Below are 24,872 nucleotides of genomic sequence, written 5' to 3' on the forward strand. Positions count from 1 at the left end.
TTTTTTAAGTTAAAGAGAAAACAGATAAGCCTGTTCACTTCAGTCACTTTCAGAACCTGATTCTACATAAGAAGTACTTAAAAGTCTTCTAGTAATTTGAATCACATGAAATCTAGAAGCCCAAAGCACACTGTACATTGTCAATAGAATAATCATACTAATTATAAACATTTCTGTCTTTCCTACATGAAAAAGGGATATACCTCAGTAAGCTACATCAATATCAAAGCCTTCAAGAAGAATTAAAGTGACAAAAGTTTAGAGAGGTTTTAATGTGCTGACTGTAGGATCTAAAGCTGGAGGTGTTTTTACATTTGTCATTAGTTATGGTAAACTGAAGATGAACATAAATCTCAGACACCTTATGAATGCAGCTGTAAATTTACCTGCCACGGCTAGAGAGCAGCAAGAAGTATGTACTGAAAAAGACACATGTAAGTATAAATACTGCGTAAAGATGTGGTTTTAAGTTAAAGAAATGTTGAGACTGTAATAGAACAAATTAAGCTTGTTAACACATTCAAAGTTGTACCATTATTTTTGTGCCTCGCTTTCTTTACCAGTAAAACACCTATGTTTCAAAGCCCAGGGAAGTCTTATTCATTGAGCAGCAGTATGTTATGACATTTGCAATGTAATGCAGAAATACAAAATAATAGGCTCATCCATCTAATTTCATAGAATCACAAAATAATTTACTTTGAAAGAGACCTCTGGAGATCATCTCATTCAATTCCCTGCCACAAAGATGGAAAACTATTTTTCTACTATCCAGCTGAAATTTTCTTTATTGCAAATTGTGACTGCTGCCTTTTTGCTTTCTGTTGTGCACCACTGAAAAGTGTCTGGCTCTGTCTCCTCCACAACACCCCTTTAGGCACTGGAAGACTGCAATTAGCTCTCAATTAGCTTTCTCTTGACTAGACTAACCCAACCAATAAAATAAACAGGAGATTCTGGAATAAATTCACAAACTAAATGAGATGGTGGGAGTTCGAGAGGACTGCAGAGTTAATGGTTAATGATTCAGAAATCATTCATGTAATGATTAATAGCAACAACTGGCCCAAAGACCTGATGACCAGGAAAAGTAATAACCTCCCAGAAATTACAGAACAATAGTTATTACATCCCCAGTTGGTAACAACATTGAAACTTAAATAAAACTCATACCAAAAAAAAAAAAGCTAAGATGAGCATTGGACAGGATATAGATACAGCACTTTTTGCTGAGGAGGAATGAATGGTTTGAACTTATTTAAATTCTCAAGATATCAATAAAGGCAGCTATGGAAATATGTGATATTATAAGCTGCACCTTAATTAGAAGATGTTTCCTTAGGAGGTCTTGAAAATGGGTTTATCATGGTTCTTCATAAAAATGTAGCATTTATTGGAGAATAGGTTAAATATTTCTATGTGAAGAAAAACCTCACACACATTTAAAGTTAGAAATAAATGGGAGCAAAAAGTAAGTACAGTTAGAACAAAATATTTGGCCCACTAAATCTGTGACTTAGATAGATTGACTTAAATGGGAGTTTGCAAACAAAGAACTTAGCTATTTAACAACTCCACCAAGTATTTTTAAGTGTTCTAAAACAAATATTCACCAAATGTGACTCAGGTACTATTTATTGCTGAGCAAATGTAAATAATTCCATGCAAGTACACAGTATTTCTTGGTAAGTCCTAGGTAGGCTATGGAAGTTTTTACTGGTTTAGTGAAATTTTATATGTATGGTATGATAGGAAAGATCTGAATCAAATAATTTTCATGTAACATCAGATCAGGCAGAACTACTTTAAAAAATAAAAGGCAGTAGTTTTTATCTAGGTAATATCTTAGAGGCTTATCCTGTTATACCTCCAATTTCATAACCTCCAGGTGACAATGTGGGTATAAACAAAGACATTTCTTAGCTGATATGAGAATATTGTTTTAAGCATAAAAACATAGAAAAACCATTCTAATGTGCTTGTGCACAGTATCTATTACTCTGAGCAAGGATGGAATAGCTTTGGCTTCCTTCAGAAATAACAGCAGTATAAAAGGCTGCCACTTTATAATGAAATATACATGGGTACAGAATTAATTATTAAAGCAGAGAAAACATGCTTCACTCTTAGAGAGAACTCACTTTTACATTCTAAGGCTTATCAACAAACCTCTTTGATAAAATAAAAGATTAAGAGAAACAGCACAATTCTAGCAGTCCCAATGTGTATTTGCTACCTTTAAATTTTCATCAAATAACCCAATGCTAACCAGTAACTGGAATTTTGAATTACAGCTCGTGCAAATCTAAAAATTAAGTCATTTCTTGAACGATATTTTGGAAAGCTTATTCAAACCTGACAGTCAACATATTAGATGATATCACCACATTAGGTGATGTTTAAAAAACACAGATTAATAATCTTAGATTCTTAATGCATAAATAAAAAACTACCTGGGGAAAAGGCATGGGGCTGAAGCTCCTGCTCTCCGTGATTATTACTGATGGTTTTTAGTTTTATCTAACTAATGTGTCAGAATTTGGTCAGGCAGTGGACTAGATTATCATGGTATGTCCCTTTCAACTGAAATATTCTATTCTATTCTATTCTATTCTATTCTATTCTATTCTATTCTATTCTATTCTATTCTATTCTATTCTATTCTATTCTATTCTATTCTATTCTATTCTATTCTATTCTATTCTATTCTAGTCTATTCTATTCTATTCTATTCTATTCTATTCTATTCTATTCTATGCTATTCTATTCTATTCTGCATTTGAAATCAATTTCATGCAACGTCAGTCAGGTGGTCTAAATAATCTTCTGAGGTGCTCAATCCATACATCTTTGACTTTCCATATCCTTGAAAAAAAACTATTATCCTAATTAGCTGTAGCTCTGCACAAGAAGATGTTAACATAACCTTGTTTTCCGCTATCATGAATGTCTGGAGAAAAGAGATCACTGATGGACTGATGTCAGGAGCGATCTGAACAGGAAGTTCTATTCAATTCATCTTTCCACACTTGTTACATGTAGCTTAAGGACTTCTATTGAAGGTGGACTGAATTTTATTATCTCACAGAAATAATAGATCAAATTAATCACAATTGATAATAAATACATTGAAAATAATACGCTATGCATTTCTGATCTAATTTGTGAAGGAATTTTTTTGTGGCTATATGCTTCTTATTGTTCATCAAAAAAGGACAAATTCAATGATATTACTGAAGAGTTTTAGACAGCTTATTTTCCCAACCACTTCAGAAAAGCATCAAAGCATATAAGGAATGAAAAACAATAAAGCAGAAAGCAGACATAAAATACAGATCTAATTCTAGAAAACAAAAATGCAGCTTTCCTCATCTCTAGCTTAAGCTAGAAATTTCCAGCTAAGTCAGAAAATTGGCAACTCTTATTTGAGCTCAAAATGAATCAACCCCTGAGAGATGTATAACAGCAACAATTTTAAGCATAAAAGTTTATTTTAACTCTGAAAGGAGTAAAGTGGTCTTAATAACGATGGAATGTGAATTTCCAAACAAATACATACTATGCCCTTTTGTATCAATTTATAGCTGCTTGTGGTTTCACCTGAAGTGCTGCACAGAAACAGAAGGTTAAATTTTGGAACAGACATAAAAAGCACTGCAGTTTTCATCTGATCAGTATGTGGCTTAGCTTTTGTTGTTTTTTGTTGTTGTTGTTGGGTTTTTTTTTAGCATGCATTTGAACTGATCTGTGGACATATTAAGCAAAAAAAATATATTAAGGTAAGCTAATGAATTTTGCCTTTCACTCTGTGGAAGCACAATAACTCTGTGGAAGCTAAGCAATAACTCAAAGGAAACTTAAAATCACCCGAGTTCAAGTGCAAAAGTGACACTCTAGCCCAAGCTTTGTTAAAAGGAATATTTCTGCCTCAGGTAAGGGTTTTATTCAGGGCCCCTGTCTACCACTCTAGGAATAATAAGAGTAGCAATGTTCCAATGCTGTTATTAAATGGTGTGGCAAAGTGGGGGTTTCCCATCCAAACTGGCCTTTTTAAGAGCCTGAAAGTACAAGATAAGAAACACAGAGTGGGAACATTGTTTACAGTACAGGTTTATACAGGTATTTATGATTCTGAAGTGTACCACCACAGGCTTCTGACCCTAGCAGAACCTGTTTGGATATGAAGGGAACAGAGCAATATTGAGTGTGTTACTTATTGACAGCAGAACTGTACTTCACTGCATACAGTCTTCATTATGAGACAAGATCCACTACATTACAATAGAACTCATATTTCTAAGGAGATCTGCATTCATAATGAAGTTTTGATTACACTGGAAGCAACACCCTTTTTTAGCCTCATTATAGGCTGAGAAGACATTAATATGAATATTTGTATCTTTTAAAAGACTGTCATTTGTAATTTTCATTTGTCTATCTTTTTGTAATAGTTCTTTAAATAAGGCATGGATTTATCTGCATTTATGAATATAATATTAATTTGAAAACAATGCATGTGATTTAAATTAATTATTTTTAAGTCTAATGTGCCAGTTAGATTATTGAGGCGTTAAATTCTGATATTCTAAATATAGAATTCTACCAGGTTATATAGCTATTTAGATTTTTTTCATTGTAGTGAAACTATGTAACTTTAAAACCTAAGTAAGACACATTTTTTTGCATGGTATTGAAGGAAGCCACAGCAGAGCATACTAGCAATCCACAGCTTCTGTCACTCAGTAAAACTGCAGTATTTGTAATTCTCTACAATTGTCTGTTTCCTGAGCGTTAATGTGCAAAGCTGAAACCCAAGAGGAACTCCCTCATTTAAATATTTAAGGTATCTTATTTTTGCTCTGATAAACTGCCACATGTTACTACTAGTCAAAAATTCGCAGTGATATTTGATATGTAAATATAGACTCAGTCTTTTTTTTTTTTCCCATAAAATTTGTAATTCAATCATCTTAATGGACATTTTATCAGATACTTTTAAATGCACTGAATTTTAGAGATCTTTAATCTCTTAAAGATGCAATAATATTAATTTGAAACTAGCACTTCTTAAGGAAGTTACATCATTGTGATCAAAAACAAACAAATGGAAATATCTTTTTCTCATTGTGGAGGTAGGTACATCTCACACCAGTGCTACACAGTACAAGCAAAAGTTTGACTTTGTTGGGTTTAATCACAAGGTATTAAGTGCATACTTAAATATTTGCAGGAACAGATCTCCTTCATGCCAAATTTATATTTTATCAAACCAAGTTGTCAACAACTTTCAAAGGATGAGGGAATTTAGGGAAGGAAAAAGAAGTCTAAAATTTAGATCTTGCTGTTTTGGGAAGCTTGCATCAATCTTAATCTAAATTATTTCTGTCCAAGGACTCACTTCGTAAAAAAATATGTAAAAGGCATTTTTTAGTTAAACCAGATCCTGCTGAGTTATCCTTGTGAATAACTTCTCTTGAAAACAGGCCCTTCATAGTAAAGCAAGAGGAAATACAGATGAAAAAAACCAAGATGGAAGAAAGAAAAAGGACAATAAAATAGGTATTATTAGCAAAGAGGTACTATTATTTTGCAGAATAACAATGTGAGAAATGAGAGCACTGCTTAGGCCAGATCAGAACTCAGTAATATAGTAGATGTAAACACTAATTTGGTGTGAAAAATTCAAAAAGGCTAGTGATGAGAAACTGAAAACGATGATGAATTAATTAAAGCTTTGAAAATAGTATAGGAAATGAAATGGAAATAAGGGAGATAAATTTACTTAATGCACATGCTTGATATATAGTGGACAACAAAAATGAAACAGTGAAAATTTAACAAAATATATAGTGTTTGTCACAAAACTGAGAACAGATATCCACAAAAAATACATTTCCAAAGTTGACACATTCATTGAATATAGTTTTAGAATAGATATTTCCAGTGATTGTGAACTTTTCTCTGCAAATTTATAGACATACAGTATGAAGTTTTCTTAAATGCCTCACTATGCTAACTATGAAGCAGGGAGCACAGTGCCTGTGGAAATTGCAGGCTGCATAGCTTTCTCAGTCTCGCCTGAGAAAGTGGCCTGGGAAATCATGAGGAGGAATTAAAACAATCCTCAGAGACAGAAAACAGCCTTGCAGGTGCTGTTTGTCTGTTCCTTGTTTTCTTGCAAGAGAAGGTTGAGGGGTGGTGTACCCCACTGACCAATGATGGTGATGTGTTAGTTTACTAACCAGTAAGAGTTTTAGTTTTCTATACTTTTCACGTATCAGTCTATAAAAAAGATCTGAGGCAATAAACCAAAGAGAAACTCTCCTGATCGACTCCCAAGAGAGTCTGTGTCGTTCTTCTCGCCGTTCCCAATAGAGCGGAATTTCACATTTTCCTTTACACCTTAGAATTTAATCACTTTATATATTATTTATTATAACTTTGCATTATCATATGTATATGTTATTTGTTTAACATATCTCTCCAACACTGTTATAGCAAAAGAAGGTACTTACAACTTCTATTGAATTGTCATAGTTCCTTTGCTTAACATTTTCATCATTAGTCAGTCAATAGCATACGCAATATATGAAAAACCAGTACCTATATCAGGTAGTGACTTATATTTATACCAAAGGTATGAATGATAATGATGATCTAATTAATCTGCAGTGCTCAGCATTTTTTTCACTGAATTTTATGTTGTTCATAAAGTATACTTGCCTGTGTGAGCTATGTCAGGATATCCATGGTTACAGATATTCAAAGGTTTGTGGAAAGCTACAAAGCCATTTTTTTTTTCTCACAGATGCTACAGATTCTTAGGAAGCAAAAAGTTCATAATTTTAGAGGATGACTCTTCCTGCTATTCACATGTACTTTCTATACCTCACCTGTGTGTTTTTCAAGGCAAAATCTGTCCCATATTTGCATTTTGAAAGACTGTATCATTTCTACATTTTTTTCTTAAATAAAAATTACACTAACTCCATGCCATTTTTTACTTGAAATGTTATTAAAAAAATCAGAATTGATAAGAAAAAGTTATTGAAGAAATTATTCAGTATCTGAGACTCACAGCAGAATAGTCACAGTATAAGACTACTAGAGATGAAAACATCAAACACACATTGATTTTTATGTTGTCAATTCCATTTGTTTTGTCACTTGCCAAAGAACTCTGCAATACTTAGGTAAAAGTAGGAAGGCTGATAACTAATGGTCAGAGGACAAGCCATCCATTGATTGGATAGGGCTCAGAAATCACTTTCAGGGTAGATAAAGAAAATTCATCAGTGCTACGTTTGTGGCACTGAACAAAACTTTCTGACAAAATAAGGAGGTGCACTTTTAAAGACAGATGTTTCTGCTTGTACCTTAAAGATTAAAGTGGAACAAGTCCTGGCACTTCTAGATGGCAACTTTTGTAGCTAGGAAAAGCTTACTCTGCCTGAACATAACAAGTATAACAACAACTCTTGGCTGTATTGCCTACTGACTTTCTAAACACTTCCATCTTTTAGAAGAAAAGTATCGGCTTACCTGAAGGAGGAGGAGCAATTTGTTTTTGTCCTACATGTCAATTTACCAATTCCAAAGCTTACACCACCACTTGTGTCCTCTGGAGTCCATAGTAACGTGAATTGTCTTTATCCAAGTACCTAGCAAATCATTGTCACATAGCAGCAGTCGACCTTTCTTTTCAATCTATGCACTTTTCAGGAGTTATAAATCAGTTGACTTTCAAGCTCGATGAGATGGCATATGCCCTGGTTTGAAGAACAGATGGAGGCTTGGGGGAAAATTGTTTCTGCAGGCTTACTACAAGCAGCACTGCTCCATAAAAGTGAACCATTCACACTAATTTCTCACATACATTATACAGGCAGGGAGCACCAGCCCATTCAGCAGAAAATCTTTCATCTAGCTTTCAGAGGTCATTTAGCAAATTTAAATTAAACTTATTTCTGATACATGGCTGAGTTTTCATTCCATACAATTTCAAGAGATGGCAAATTGTATCAAATAAAGGAATGGCTTTAATTGTGTATTCAGGGGAAAAGGAACAGTAAATTAACTGCCACAACACTACTATCTTCTAGAATCCTGGGATAAGTTTCAGCTATTAATTAGCCAGAGGAGTCAATGAAATACGTCTTCTGTGTACCACAGGAATCAGGTAAACTGTCACTATTCTTTGCAAGGCTTTTTTAGACTCTATCTCAACACTAGTCCCCAGATTCAGCATTTATGTTGTTAAAAGAAAGAAGATCTCACGCATTTATAGGAAAACTTTTACTTCTTAAGAAAAACATTCAGCTGTTAAATAAATGGACCATATTTTTTAAAAAACCAGTACATTTTCTGAGCACAGAGGAAAGAGACATTTCATTAAATTAATAAATTATAATTATGAAAGAAATGGAAAGGATTAGAGGACCGTAAAAAATCTAACTCCAGAAAGAATTACATTTTACAATCACATTACTTGTGAGGCACAAGTGGTAAAAAGGAGGGATTGCATTGAGTAATCAATAATACCTAATGCGACATTAACTTGGTGTTTCAAACACTAACTTGGTGTACAAACACTAGTTTAAATGTACAAAATAAAATCAACAATGAGAACGTTGGCATGTACTGATACAGTCACAATGATTTTTATGTGATTTCATAAAAACATAGCATTTTGCCACAGGGTTTTACAGTCACATTTTGATAAGATTCTTCTCTAATCTCTAACATTTCTTCTAAGATCTGAACTATTATTAAGACATTTTTTTCAACAGAAAATTAAATCTAGCATAGTGCATTTGAAAAGTAAGATTTGAATATGATAAATTTATTTGGAATTAGTGCTATTAATGGTGGGATCAAGTCAACACAAAAATTTCAAACTTGAGAAACCTATTGTGGCAATACTTTCTGAGAACATATGTACCATGGAAAGGAAACTGGAAGTACCCAGAATTACTCAACAGTTTAAAAAATGTTGCCTTAATTGAAGGAAGTCAGCTTGGTACCTTATTTTAGTCTGTAAATTAAAATGAAATATGATTAAACTTAGCCATGTCACATAAATCGCTAGAGTCAATATAAATAGTGACTTTTGAAAAAATCCAACCACAAACGTATTGCATATAAATATAAAATTAACACATATAAATGTTAAATATTAAATATAATGTTAATGTTAAATGTTAAATATAAATGCAATTAGATCAAAACTAACACTGCCTTAGATTTAAGACAGAGATTTGTATTGGCAGTTTTTAAAAAGGATGATTATGAGTTCTGGAACTTTCATAAGTTGGGACACTATCATAGAATCACAGAGTGGTCTCTGTCAGAAGAGACCTTAAAGATCACCTGGTTCTAATCCCTTCACTGTAGGCAGGGACACCTACCACCAGATCATACCAGATCATACACTTCCAGGGATAGGGCAACCACAAATTCTCTGGACAACCTGTTGCTGTGCCTCACCAGCCTCACAGTAAAGAATTTCTTCGCAATATGTACTTTATACTTACTCTCTGTCAGTTTAAAGCCATTCCCCCATGTTCTGTCACTACATGCCCTTGTAAAATCTCTCTCGATCTCTCATCTCTCTTGTAGGCTCCCTTCAGGTACTAAAAGCATACAATTAAGATATCCTGAAACCTCCCTTTTTCCAGGCTGAAAAATCCCAACTGTCATAGCCTTTATAATCTATAGATGGAAAGGCTGCTGGTCCATCTTGATTAGACTATGCTTTTGCCAAGAAAGGTTGGATCAGATGATCACTGAGGTCCACTTCAAATGTAGAATTGTATGATTCCGTGATTCTATGATTCTATGACAGTTGATTAAAAATGGATTCCTATGAGCATTATCAACTAAAAACTTAATAGATCATAAGAAAATTTGTAATATCGTAGGGTGAAAAAGGGACAGGATGATGAATATTATTTACATCTGACACTAATGGTCCCATTCTACTACACTTAATGAAAATTCTGTTGTTTTATTTGCTAGAAAATATTTTCCATTTATTCTCTCTTTGTATGACCTAGGGTCATAAAGTGGGTATATATATAACACTACATAACATTTCTCAATAAATTTAAAGGAGTTTTCATTAAATGAAAACAAGGTCATAGTCATTACAATGTGCCTATTTCTTAGTATCCTGCATTTAAAAAACAAAACAAGAATAGTCTTGTGATGGCAATTTTTAACAATCTCTAAGAAAAAGTCACATGCACATCAGCCAAGACAACACATTTGACAGTGATTAGCAGTTAATATCACAGTCATAAAGAATGATGAATGACATTTGTTTAAACACAACTTTATGCAAAACATTGGCTTGTGCTTGCTTAGTAAACCATAGTATACAGATTACTAGTAACTTCTAACTTAAGATGATGCTACTGAGTATTGCTTTTTTTCGTTTAAAGATGAATACTTCTTTCTTGCTATCATGCCACACAGTTTGCTGTATTACTGTCTTCATAGAAAACTGAGGATTTTACTTTCCTTCTAAAAAAAAAATAGCATCCAAACTATTAGTTTACATTAGATCTGTTAATACAATTGTGGGGTTTTTTGCCCGCAGGCAGTATTTATAATTTGCTTCTTCAAGACCTTACTTATTTACCTCAATTCAAAATTCTAGTTTCTCTAAATTATGATGTATTATTTCTGGCTTAATAAATTCTTGCTTTCAGTGGCTTTTTCTTGAATCCACACTGCAATTTTCTGTTATACCAACACACTTGCATTGGAGACAAGCTTATAATGAATCACTGGAATGATTTTAAAAAAGGAGCCCTCTGGGAAAGATAAACAGAGGTCAATTGCAGCAGAAAACTGAACTATTGCTTAAAACACTAACAAAGACATTAAATAAAATATAAACTAACACCACTCTGTGCTGTACTGACTGTGTCTATGCATGATACATGACCTCTCCTCTTTCCGCATAACCTTGCAAAAAGCTTTCATTCTGCATGACAATACTTTTGGGGGACTTAGCAGTTTTTTTACAGTTTCCTCTAAGTATCTTTTACTAAGAAGATATTAAATAATATTAACAAAAAGTGGAAGCAGAAAACAATATGTCTCTATCTGAAAATAAATTTTAAAAAAGTATTAATTTTCACAGCAATTCATTCTCTTTGCTTTAGGATATCTGAGGCTGCAATTCCATGAACAGCTAAAGTAATCTAGCAGATCATCTCTGCTGAAAACAACAGTTTTGAAATCCCTCAAGTCTCTCACATTTTTCACTACACTTCGTTACTGTTTCTCTCTTCTTCACCAACACTCAGCATTAGCACTCGTGGATTGTCATGTAATCAAAGTTTCCAGGACTGTGAACATGTTGCTTATCAAGAAAAAACACACCCACCTTCTTCTCCTGAGTAAGTGAGATAAAATTACTCAAAGAGGGCTCTGATAAATGTCAGTGCTGGTGTCAAGTATGCTTCAGAAATAGAAAGTAGAAGAGGTGAAGCAAAGTTGAACCTCCCCCTTAGATGGCAATAAGCTTAAAACCCCTCAACTTCTTGAATTACATCTTGAATTAAACAAATTGTAAGATGACAGTATAATAATGGGGTCATTCTATAGGGTAAAGGAGCTCCATCCAATTACTTTAAATTTATTTGGATATTTGAACTTTGGAAAGTGTTACCTAAGTTTACTTGATACTACATAGTGAATAATATACAGTGTTTATTCATCTGGTTTAATGACAAAACAATGCTACAAAAATGAAAAATACGAAGACATTAATTGAAAGCTCTTCAAATGAAAACTTGTCTCACCTCCAATATATCAACTGTATTGGTTGATACAAAAAGAGCATTTTCTCTCTCTTAAAACTTATCCCTCAAACAAGCAAAAAAGACTGCCCTTCCAGGAAGGTAAAACATTTAAAACCGTATTATTTTATAACCCCAACACCCAAATCAACCAACCAAAACAAAAACAAAATCACCACCAAAACAAATAAAAGCTTTTTTCTTAGTCTCTATATAGGTACCAGCTAAATTATAGAGGTTCAGAATTCTATGTAAACTAGTATACAACATATTAATAAAAATTGTAGTTTTATGGAAAGTTCAAATTATGTGTAGTTACTATTACTAAAAACAACTTTCAGTAGTAGGTGTAAGGAGAAAGTGTATGTGCATTCCAAATTCAGTAGGTGTAAGGAGAAAGTGTATGCACATTCCAAATTCATGATGTTGAAGGCAGATCACTTTCTTTCAGACCTGCATTTAGTGTCTAGCACATTTGTTACCATAGCTTATACTAGGTCTTGAAAAAAAATAAAAAATTAACTGTGTAGGAAAGAGGAGATGAAGAGAAACTAAAATGGTAAAAGTCATATCCTTAGTGAATACAGATACTCTGGGAAAAAAACACAGAAGATGGAAATCATGATCACGTTGACATTTTGCTTAAAAAGTTTCTGAATTTGGCTTTCATTTCTCTCAAATTGCTACCATTCTTTTGAAGAATATAAGTTTTTTTTAACCCTGCATAATTGCTTGCATAGTTAACTCCACTCCCTTAAAAAATAATTTTTCAAACATTCTGATGACTTTCCATTTAATACAGAGAGACTGCATTTCAAACACATACTTTAGAATTCAGAAATACTTTCTTGGTTTTATCAACTTTCTTAGTCAAAGGTTTAATTGCATTCTGACCTTTTTTAATTCAGTATCGTATATTTAAAAATGGAAGTCCTTTTCAGACCTGAACTGTGAGCTTTTATTATTCATAGTTTGGTATGAGATTGTGCAAAAGAATGTATTAATACATTTTGAAATAAAATTGCAATATGCATAAGCTGAAAAAGAACTGTGGGATCCCACAAAAGTAGTCAAAAGACTTAAAAATATCTTAGTACATTCTTTTGATATAAAGATCACTTTCTAATATTATCTAATTCGGAATTAAAAACAATTTATGTTCCCAAGTTTTATGTTTAATATACATTAGAAATATTTTTTCAAACCATACCATTATTATTCATTCTCTCTTAGTGGAAATAATCAAATGCTTCATATTTGGAAAGACCCTTGAACATCTGTTGAATAACTCAACCAAAGAAGTTGTTTATTTCCAGATCTTAAAAAATACTTTACAAAAGAAACATAAACATTAAATATTTGCAGAAATTTTAAGGCACTGCTTTATATACAGTTCTCTTTTTGATTACTGAGGAAGGATAAAAACAAAGGCTTCAAATTTGATGCTAAAATGTTACACTGAGTGTATGCCATTTAGCAAAGAATTCACTGACTGCTAGTACATCCACTGAATGGGGATGAAAAGCCAGGAATTAAGTTTGAAATTATTTTGTTAGTTTAACTGCAATCAAAGCCAGAAATTTGTGAAGCAAGTTATGTCTTGTTTTCACAGATGTAATTAACAAGTCATTCTCTATATTCACTTTTTCAAAATGACAAAAGGACAACTTCTCTCCAGCTTTGAAAACAACATTAGTAACCCTAAGACAAGTAATGTCTTCTTCTTTCAGAAATAAATGTGACTGTATCTTCTAGAACCACATAATTTTGCTTTGGCATTATCAGAGTTTTTTTTTTTTGTCATTTATTTTTTCCCTCTGGATGGTATTGTTTAAAACCAGGTTCAATTTCCTGTTCTTGTATATGATATGTTGTAAATGGATGTTATCTTTTCACCTTTTTTTTTTCCATCAGGTTGAAACGGGTTTATTTGAACTTGCAACAATACTAAAACTTACCAACCAGAATGACAGCATTTCAGAAATATTCAAAGAGGTGCCTGTCTACATGTAAAGACTTAATCTGAAAAGTCACCAAGAACGCATCTTCCTATAATCGTCCACTGAGATCTAATTTGCTTTGGTCCCTTTTTTTAATAAAAGACACCAAAGTAAACACCATGGTTTATCTGCACAATTTAATCTTGTTTATGCTTAGGATTAATTTAAATCAAGACTGTTTCTTTATAAATTTAGCACATTTGGAAAACCTTTAAGCTATGTAACAACAGAAAAGTGCTATTATTTCATAATTAAGTATTCAACACATGCTGTTACTCAGAAACAGTTCTATACATTTCCTGAAGTTTAAATTTTAATTTCATCTCAGTCTACAACCACAGGTAGATGTAGCCAGTCCTCAATGCAGAACTGTCACAATATCAAAGGTCATTTGTGTGAATTTTTTTGTTACCTATTAACCAAATAAAATTCACGTATATTAAAGCATTTCAGATTCTCCTATTCTGGCTGAAAATGACTGTATTCTGTCCACAGAATTACAATATAATGAACAAGAGTTCAAAGTGTCTAAAAAAAGAAATTAATGGCAATTACAGTTTTTTAATATTCAGTAATTATAAAAACAAACGAAGAAGCAAATAAAATACAGCTGTTCAGGAAAGAACAAAATCCTGTAGTATTTCCCTCTGCCAGTAAAAAAATCAGGTTTCTGGGACCCTCCTGTATTTTCTCTCATGTACCACTTTATTGACGAACTAACAAGAGTGAAATGAACCATGATATACATTATAACCAAACAGAGAAAAAAACACGCTCTCAACATAAAACATTGGTATTGTGTAATTACAGCAGGATTAAAATATCACTGTTACCATTTATTTCTTCTTCCTATCCTTTCACTTGATCATGATTAGTCCAAGTCAGTATACTTCAGCCAGGGTTTTTATAGGACATTTGCCTAGACACATTTCATTAATAAAATTTCTTTTCAATTGTCATGAATTTAAGCAGTATTGAGTAAAATATATTCCTAAAAATTTAACTTCTTTAATTAGATTAAACTACATACAATTAAGTATGATGAACTGACGAAAATTAGCCATTAGATGTCTTTTGAGTAGTGCAACTGTGTCCTTAAAACAAGTGAAAAAATACAGACCTTAGTTTATCTGTACCTTTAGAACAACATTCTCACCCTTTTGCAGCTCTGGGCAGCCTCTAAGACTTCAAAAGGTATCTAATGCAAAGCTTGAACTGGAAAATGCCAGTTTGCCTGTTTCATGTACTTAAACGGCGCAATAATCAATGACAGTTTCATGTCAAAATAAACAATAGCCTCAAGTAACTCTAATACCTCAGTGTTGTTCTCTTGAGTGCCTGCCTGCCACAGAACTCAGTCAGGATTGATTTGTGACTAAATTGAGTGGCATGGAATAAGGGAAATAAGGCTGAATCTGAACTTGCACTAATATAGGAATGGAATAGCCCACTATTGTGTTGCTTATTTGCATTCATGCTATAGTTCTTTTTTCAAAAGAAAGGATTAGTAGAAGAGCAAAAATAACTCTTGCATGACATCTCAGTCCTACATTGCACTAGCTAAAGCCAGTGTTTTACTGCAGTAGGTAGACATTAGGTCTAGAAGACTGCAAAGTGTGTTGAGAAAAAATACATGCTGTATCTTTGACTAGAGACTCTGCTGTTGTGACTGTTCAAGGCAGTATATTTTAAAACAATTAAAAGTGTCAGATACAGGAATCAAACACTTATTTTAGCATGCATCTGTGGTTAGAAGGTTTGCAGATAAGTTAGAAAGCTGAAAGTGGCCCATAAGGATCATCAAATACAACTCCTTTCTCCTCACAGGACTACCTAAATCTAAATCATATGACTAAGAGCTTTGTCCAGAAACTAACAAGCTTGGTGCTCTGACCAGTACCCTGGGGAATCTGTTCCAGTGACCAGCCACCCACTCAATAAAAAACCTTTTGCTAATGTCCCATCTGAACTTTTTATGCAGCTTCATTTTATTTCCTGATGTCCTAAGTCAACTAAGCAGTCACTAGCATCATCTAGTGGAATGCCAGTCCAGTAGTACTTCTTTACCTCTCAGATTGATTTTGAGAAATTAGAAATTACAAAGCCTCAAAATGAAAACTAAATTGTGGAGATTTTTTTGCAGTTGCTTGAAAATCACCTTTGGGTCTTACCTAGTGACAGAAGATCAGCATTCATGCTTAAGTTGTAAGCATTTGAGTTTTAGTCCAGCAAGGGAATTTCTAGTGTTGCCTAGAGCGACTGGAATCTGATCTCGATTATGGGTAAAGTCTTCTGGGATAGAGATTCCCTTTGCTGCAAGAACTATTAATTGTTTGTTGTGCTGATTCAAAACTGCTATAGTCAACAAAACAGTAGCACAAATCCTTCTGTATTTCAGTAAGAAAAATCTACCTTAAAATTTAGTTACTATCAAATATTGTAGCACTTACCACACTAAAGAGCCAATCCTGTTTGCTTCATTCCAAGCAGAATCCCTCCTTTTAGTGTTGACTTAACATAGCTTTACATTTAATTTTGGTATCATGTTTTTGACATGAACAATTTAAAACATTCTATAAATCTGACATGTTTTGTTCATGCATATCGTGTTCATTTCCTGTAACTAACATTGCTTCCAGTAAAATCTTATTCTAGTCCAATAAATGAGACAAAAAAATAAAGTAATTCATGATAACCAAAATAATTAAATAGTAGGAGCAGGTTAAAGGTCAGCATTCATTTTTTAAATTAAATTTAAAAGTCTGCAGTAGTTACTTAGAAGATTGGCAAGTTTTACAAATAACGTCACCAAGCATTTTAGAGAGAAACACAGCCGCATTAGAATGGAGTCATTAGGCAATACATTTATTTTGAAGCCAATTAACCTTTTGTCAGAGAAATGTCGGAGCTGTAATGGTTTCAGCAGTGGAGGTCAGCCTGTAACAGAGGCACGTATGACAGCGATTACGCTGTCTGACATATGCTGGAGACTGAGAGTACAGCCATGGAATGAGAATCTGCCTTCGTTTGTATTCTGCTCTGCATTTTCAGGGAGCAGACAATCTTGACCTATCCATTTAGGTAATTAAAGCTTCTATTTGGAAGTGTCCTGCAGGAAGGTGAAATCTGGGGGAGATAAATGGCTGCTGCTCACTGTATCCAGCCACTTCCATCATTTGATGGACTGCCTGAAACAGGCTACATTGCCAAGTCCTCATAAAAATAGAGATGAATTGGGCAGGAGACAATTCTCTAAGGCAAAGCAACTCTGTCATCTTCCTTTTTGCAGCATATAATTTAATTGTTAGCCAAGGCAGACAGCTGACTCAGGGGCCTTTATCTAATGACTTTCCCACCATCTCGCATTTGCTAAGAAATTATTTCAGTGTATTTACTAGCAAGCTAACTTTGTCTGACAATGAGAGATGTCACTTCAATAAGCTCAGCTGGTTGTCACAGCTGTGCCAGGACTTACCTTCCAGGCAATTTTGTTTCCTACACTGTCATGCTGAACAGCAATTGGAAAGTCTCCTCGGTCATAAAACTTGCGAAAAGCTGTGCGTTTTGCTGGTCTTTGTTTGACTGATCCTGCAGGTGGGGGCCCTCTTACCTTAAAAAGAAAAAATGAAACAAAACAAAAACCCCACAGTTTAGTGGTAATATATTTTTAGGAAAAGCCTAAAGCCTGGTTTAAAATAAATATAAAACAAGAATAATATTGATCTCCCAAATAATAGTTTTCTTTCTTCTTTACATGCTACACTTCACTTCTTTGAAAGTACACTTTGGTAATGACCTACAGCTTCTGTTAACTTCTCTTTTTTGCCACTTTCAGATTGTCCCATAAAAACTGGCTAACTTTCTATTATCACAGCATTTTTAAGCAAAAAGAAAACACCAAGAAGGTAGTGACACTGCATAGCAGAATTTGTTGGAAAATTAAGTATGTCTCCTTTTTCTGTTTCTTTCTAGAAGTAATTTGACTTGATTTCCAACTAAAATTACTGTTTTTACCCTCCATTGTCATCTGCTAGTCACTGGGTAATGAGATTAAGTAATCTCTTTTAGCATATCCCTTCCCTAAATGCTATGGATTTGGCTTTCATATGACTTCCAGTCCTTCAGTATAGATGGCTGAACTGCTGGAAAGAACTAAGGTCTTTTGCTCAGATATCTCTCATCTGCCTGTGAGGAAATTTGACTTAGCTACACTCAGTTCCTTATCAAAGATATTGCTGGTTTAGCATATGGCATAGTCTGAATGACAGTCCAATTCCAAAATGTTCATGCTGGAACCTTTTTCTCAGACAAACGTGGTAGTAACAGCAACTGACAATTGGCACTATGATAATAGAATTTCAAGTACTTAAAAGAAATCTATTGTTTAAGCTAATTAACAAAGCTAATCTCAAATGCTAAGAGAGTCTAAGAGAGCCAAACTAATCTAAAATGTCCTTGAGAACTGATTCTTCACTGCAAAGCTCCATAGCTGTGCATCTGGGATAAGAACTACCTACAAGTCTCTGCATGTTTCGTTAAAAATGCTAGAATGTGTCATTTTCAAATAAACAAGTGAGAGCTTCAATGATCATAAACCATACTCAGTATTCAGTATTGTTCTATTTGTCTCCAGTGACCCTTACATTAGTTTCTAGCAGTACAGACATTCAGCTTTCCAGTGAACAGAATGTAAACTTGTAACATCCTCTTTTTCATTTGGGCTATTCTGTAATTTAACTCTGCTAGCTACAGATCTAAATTTGATTTGTCACTTTTTTTTCCCCAAAGTGTTTCACATAATTTTCCACTGGGCAGGGTAGAGAAGTCCACTAGTGATATGCCTACTCTGTACTTTTCTACAAATTGCTTCAACTAGGGCTACTAAACTGTGACCTATTGTTGCATATTGCTGTCCCAGCTAGACCGTGTCCAGTGAAAATAGATTTGATATGCACGGCTGTAACTTTGCTTAGTAAACACACCTGCAGCAGTTGAGAGTAATACTCCAAGAAAATCATTTCTAAAAAATGTAAATAAACCTCCACTTGCTGTTCTACAGAGGAACAATTTGTTTTATGCCACCAGTATAAGTACTTTCACTTGTTTTCTTGTGGGTTGGTTTTTTTTCTCATTTGAGGCAAGTCTTAGAGTCACTGCACTTTGAGGGAACTGGAAAAGCACCTCTGTTCTTTTGTATATTTTTCACAAACACATCTTTCATACATCTTTTAAAACATTATTTTCTGTACAATATCAGGAGTCACTGTTAGATTTTAACTTAAATTATTGATAAAAATATATTGTCTTGATTAGATGAGATACAATCTGAATCATTTGTAGTAGACTACCATAATTAGAGATAGCTAAAGTGATCTCAAATTACATCTTCTGATATTAGATGTTCTCTTCTTGCCAACTCATGTTAGTAAATTTGCTACGAGCCTTTTTATACTGCACTTTACAAATTTTCTAGAAAATACACTTATGTTAATTAAATTTCTTCCTATTCTTTGTCCAAGAAAAAAGATACTACAAGGACTAAAAGTATGTTGGTATCAAACCCCTTCATTGTGCATTGTCCCTACATGAAGGCTTAGAAGTTCCATCTTAAACTCTGATCTGCCATCTCAAAAGATGGTATGGTAGAATTAGAAAAGGTTCATAAGAGGATAATGACTGAAGGTATGGAATGGTTTTCAAAAGAACATAATAAAGTGAGAAAATGGAAGAATAAAATAAAGAACTATAAAATCATGACATTATGGAGCAGGTGATAAGGACAGATTTTCCACTATCTCCTTCAGAAAAGGCAAGGGACATAAAAAAATTCTAGTCAGTAAGAAGTTTGGAACAAACAAAAGTAGTTATGTATTCGTGCAGCAAATAGTGTAACTCCTGGCCAAAAGTCAGTATCGGAAATACTGAAAAATTTCTGGACATTCAAGCTGTGACTGGAAAAGTTGATGAAAAAAGAATCTATTCAAGTTGACTAAATCCATATTACCAGTAATCATAAATACAATGAGTATTATTTTCCAGTGATACAGTCTGTTTGGTAGATCTCTCAGCCTTACATTTAGTCTCATGGTGACATCACATTGGCATCTTATAGTTATCCATTGATTAATTGCCACAGAAGTATCTTTTTTCAGATGATGAGCTCAATGTTAATAACATAATTTCTTATCATTAGTTTTAATTACATTATGTCGTACTTTGTACTATAATATTTAATTCCTTTTCTATTACATCAGCTCTCAAAGGCTTCCACTTCTGCCTGTCACACCACGATCTTCATCTATTTTAATAACAACTCCAAACACTATGTCAACTACAAATTTCATTATGCAATCATGATTTTTTAAAATTAAAATATTTAAATAAGGTTATTCCTAAAACCAAATATGAAGAAGTTTTGTTAATAAATTTCATCTAATATCATGTCTCTCACTTCAATATTGCATGCCATTATTGACTCCACTTCAATATGGACCTTTTTACCCTCCAAACACCTCTTGCAATGTATAACTACCAAAGTACTGCGTACAGCTGGAGAAGTAGCAGAGTACCAAATACTTGAAAACAGTGTCAACAGAGAGAGCTGTTGTTTTTCCCATTGTCTTAAAGATGCTTTTCTTGTCAGATTGGTCTGCAATAGCTACAGAGCTAATTAAATACCGGGAAGAGCAACTGACTTCAAAGCAACTAAATGATCAAGACAGAAATGAGCCTAACATCTATCTAGAATAAAGAAGTATCAGCAATCAGGAAGACAGTGGAACTGTCCCTGCATTGAAGGGACATGTTGAATGAAATATTATGAATATTATGAATGAATATTATGAAGGGACATGTTGAATGACAGAAGAGCACTTTTGCTCTACTGTATTTGGTGAAGAAAACTTGTTTCATTTGTATTTGACAAACTTAGCTTATGAGGCCTTTGCTGGAGCGGCTGCACTAAGCCAGAATTGCTTACCTTTTGCAAACAGTTTTTTTTCCTTCCAGTCTTCATTACTAGGAAGACCACCATGGAGCACTGCTCTCATGACATGGCTTTGGGTCATTCTAGCTGTGCACAGTCTGCCTGAGGAAAAGATTGTGTATGATTTCCTCTTTCACTTTTTTGCAATTCCTGATCTAAGCCTGGACCACATGATCTCTATAGGTCTCTCTCAGCTGAGGCTTCTCAGTGATTTTATGTTACTAAGTGAAATACACAAAAAAGTAATCAGACAATGCTTGTCTTTGGTATAATGAGTTTTGCCTTCTTACATTTTATATTGTTATAATTACTGATAATAAGGTCATTCTGAAAGTATTCCATTTATTGGAAAAATAGTAACAAATACTATCTTCTTCAAGCTAATAAAAATGTTTCACTGCAATATAGTGAGGAAGATTAAGATTAGAGTTCCAGTTAATTAAAAGCTAATATTCATGATGGCAAAGTATATGAAGCAATAAACAGATTCTGAGGTTCGTTAAATGCCAAAGAGAAGTTGAAGAGTTTGATAATTGTAAAACTAATTTATTGTAATTCTATGCCATTGAACTATGTGACAAGATAAAAGATGCAAGCCATTAAGGAAAAGAGAGTGAAAGACCATATTTCTTTCATTGATTCATGGGCATTGAAAGCCATTTTACAAGGTTGCATTCTTAAACTTTTCAGTGATGGCACATTAGGAAAATGACTAAGAAAAAAATTTTGAAGACAGGTTTAAACAGTGATTAATATTTGAAGACTGAATTTTGTTCATTTTCTCAGCGTCAAACTCTATGCACACTCAGGGACCTAAACAGGTCTGTGTAGGACAACTGGCCATTTTTGTGAAAAGTATCACTAGTTTCATAAGCAGTTTAAGCCAAACAAAAACTGGATTGAGATCCTACTGTTCTTATATAACAATCCATGTATTATATAAAAAAGAAAATCAAATCAAATTTAATGGTTTAAGATTTTTTTTTTATTAATCCAGATTAATGCTTTTAGAAGAAAAAAAATATTTCCATTTTTGTCTGCCAAGATTCTTACAGGAAAATTGGAATTTAACCCTAGCCTTTTATATTTTTTCGTCACAAAAATATTTCATTAAATTTATTTTTGAAGCTACAAGGATCAGAAGTTATATGACCACTCAACTGTCCTGCCCAAGAAAGACAGCCTTCCTTGAAAATATAATGCCATATTATTCCCTTGAAGAATGAAATTTTCAGAAATAAAACCATAAATTCCCATTCTTTGTATTCAAAATAAAAAATGTATGCGTACAAAATTGCACTGTATCCACAAAATATAATTTACTAATGCCTTCTGTCCAAGAGAGATATAAAGGTGCTGTCTTAAAGAAAATGTTTGTGTAGTCACTGACAGACTCTTTGTCTCATCCTCCTCTTGTACTGGTGTTAAACTTTGCTAATACAGCATAGTTCAACTAGCAATCCACTTATTTCGCCAGAGGAAAGATCAGCATTCTTTTCCTTGAGTACTGGTGCCAGAAGCTGTGGTCAAATCCTAATGTCAACCTCAGGCAAAATGCAATATATACGAAATAAGTCGAACTATGCAATGCAGAAATACTCAAGCTAGCAGGAGTATTCAAAAATAAAGACCAAATAATATACCTAGCACTATTTAGGGCCATGTTGACACACAAAACTTTATTAGAACTGTCAACTGCAGGGTCCTCATCCTCACAGTGTGATAAAGCTGGACAGGTATTAACACAACACTGCCTAAGTACAACTCATGTCCATTGAATAGATTGAGGTGCAAAAGCTATGAACCACAGTTTGTGCTTTTGGTGTCTGCCTACACAAAAGTACCTAACATGTTTCTACACTTGTTAACACAGACAAGTCCATCATCAAAACAATCTCATCAATAACCCATGAGAAAATATCAAGATTTTGGCAGTTACCTACCAACATAACAAAACAATAGGATGATAATAGTTTTTGGTGACAACCACGGAGTTTAGAACAAATACAGTATCATTACTAAAGATTTGGAAACGCAAATCTTAGCAAGTGTTAACAATCAGAACCTCATCTAGGCAGCCCCAAGAGTGTCTACTATGACTGGTAATAAGCAACAAAGCCTGTCCTGCTCTTCTTAATTTACTGATCCTAATTTGATTAAACTGACTTAGGTGGTTAATACATTCTGCAATCATGTTTTGATTTTGTTATGCAGTCATACCAAAAATTGAATGAGAAACTTCAAATGACAGGAGAAGCACAATAAAATGTCCCAGTAGGCACTGCTGAGTTCCACATTAATTCTTTTTATTTAATTTCAATATCGCAAACATTCAATATCAAAAGAACACAATCCCTCAACATCTATCAGATAAAAGCTTTTTATTTCCAAAAAGAAACAGGGAGGTATTTCTTCAAATGTGCCACTCTTGATATGCTTTAAATGGTGCCACATCTAATGCTTAAAAGCTGCTTCTGGGGCTATTCCACAAATCTGGACAACAGATCAAAGCCCATCTTATAGCTTCAAAAGTCAAATTGAGAAAAATCAATTTTACGACCCCCAAATGAAACTACTGATAGGTCAGCAAACATTACAAATGCTTCCAAAGCACTACAACTTGAAAGAAAAATTAGACATGTGATTTTGTACAAAGATACTGTATCTCCTTATTGCCTTGAGACACTATGGAAAGTAAGTCATAAGCTGCATGCAGAATTAGTCTATTTCATCACCTCAAGAAAAGTTATTTTTGATTGGGGAAGAGATAAGCTGTTTCAATAAGACAGATGTGCCTATGTTACAAACTGCTCTACAGCAGTTTGGATTTGGAAGGTCCTTCATCTCTTATTCTCTACTGGAATATAATGTAACTATTTCATATAATTTAGATTTCTCTCCTGATGCTTGCCAAGCAATTTCCTTTGATGCAAAGGGAGAAGAGTGACAAATGCTAATGTATTTCTCTACTAATATATTTCTTTCCTTCCAATCGAGATGAATATAGTCTTACTCTGTTAGTTTCACAAACCTTTACAGTGCATCAATTGCACTAAATCTGGAAGCCTTCTAAATTTTTCCTAATAGCTATTTTACTGTATGGCAGGTATTTTTACTTTCAGCTACTGTTGCTCATAAAGGTATTTATTAACCTGCAAAGATATCTGTCCTTTTTGCAGGGACAATTGATCAATTGATTTCTTTGATGTTAAGTTCAAATCATTCCCTCACAAGAGCAACATTAGTAGGACACATAATTTTAAATTCATATTTTATGCAGTTGAAAATGTTTTAACAATCTCTGCTTGTCTGCTCGGCATATAAGTAAAAAAAAAAATCTCCCAAGAAGAGGTAAAACTTTCCTTGGTGAGTTAATTTTGTCTCATATCAGAAGTGAAATTTGTACGATGCAAGTGAAAAGGAGGTCTCACAGAATATTTCTTCACAGATGCTGACAGTAACTGGGTTGTGACCGTGAAGGGACAAATGTATCTTTTACAAGTCACAATGCTCTTACTTTTATAATTTTGTTACTTTAAATGCTTTTCATATTGGCAAATGCAGGATTAATCACTTTCTGTAGTAACTGATATTCTCCAAATATTTTATTATATATTATTTATCTCTATAGCTACCTAGACTGTTTTTTGCATACTTGAAATATAATTTTTCATGCCTAAAAGTAATGGTAGAAGTTTTATTACATCGATGCTAATACTTTCAGAACAGCTGGAAGTTATACTGTTATTGAAGTCTACTAAATCCGCATGGAAATATATTAATCTTGACCAGAACATATGTAATATTAAGAAAACCCCAACTTTTAACTTTTTACTCTGTAGGATCCTATTACCATTTCTATTCATTGAATATAGGTGTTCCTCATACTGAAGCTCTCATGCAACATCTTTAATCCATACAGTGTTGTTACTGTAGGCTAAATCAATCTAGATGCCCCATATTTGGGGCAGTGAGAATTCTGCAGCTTGTTTGAGGTCTGGAAGATATGGATGACCCTTTTGTTAATGTAAAAAAAAATTCCTTACATAAAGTTATCATCTTCATACTTTTTAGCAC

General features: G+C 33.6%; 1 protein-coding gene across 5 annotated transcripts in view; it reads right to left on the bottom strand.

Annotated features, from left to right (window-relative positions):
- PACRG (parkin coregulated) overlaps positions 1–24,872 on the bottom strand; it is a 219,075-nt gene that overhangs the window by 148,757 nt on the left and 45,446 nt on the right. For all 5 annotated transcript variants that reach the window (XR_015283480.1, XM_023923730.2, XM_086877982.1 and 2 more), the window contains exon 3: positions 17,286–17,420. Coding sequence is in view for 4 of the 5 variants with exons in the window: in XM_023923730.2 (XP_023779498.2) it covers positions 17,286–17,420 (135 nt within the window). In the remaining variant the exon portion in view is untranslated. The remainder of the gene's footprint in view (positions 1–17,285; positions 17,421–24,872) is intronic.

Source organism: Cyanistes caeruleus, chromosome 2 (genome assembly GCF_971803275.1).
Source record: "Cyanistes caeruleus chromosome 2, bCyaCae1.hap1.1, whole genome shotgun sequence".
Taxonomy (NCBI): domain Eukaryota; kingdom Metazoa; phylum Chordata; class Aves; order Passeriformes; family Paridae; genus Cyanistes; species Cyanistes caeruleus.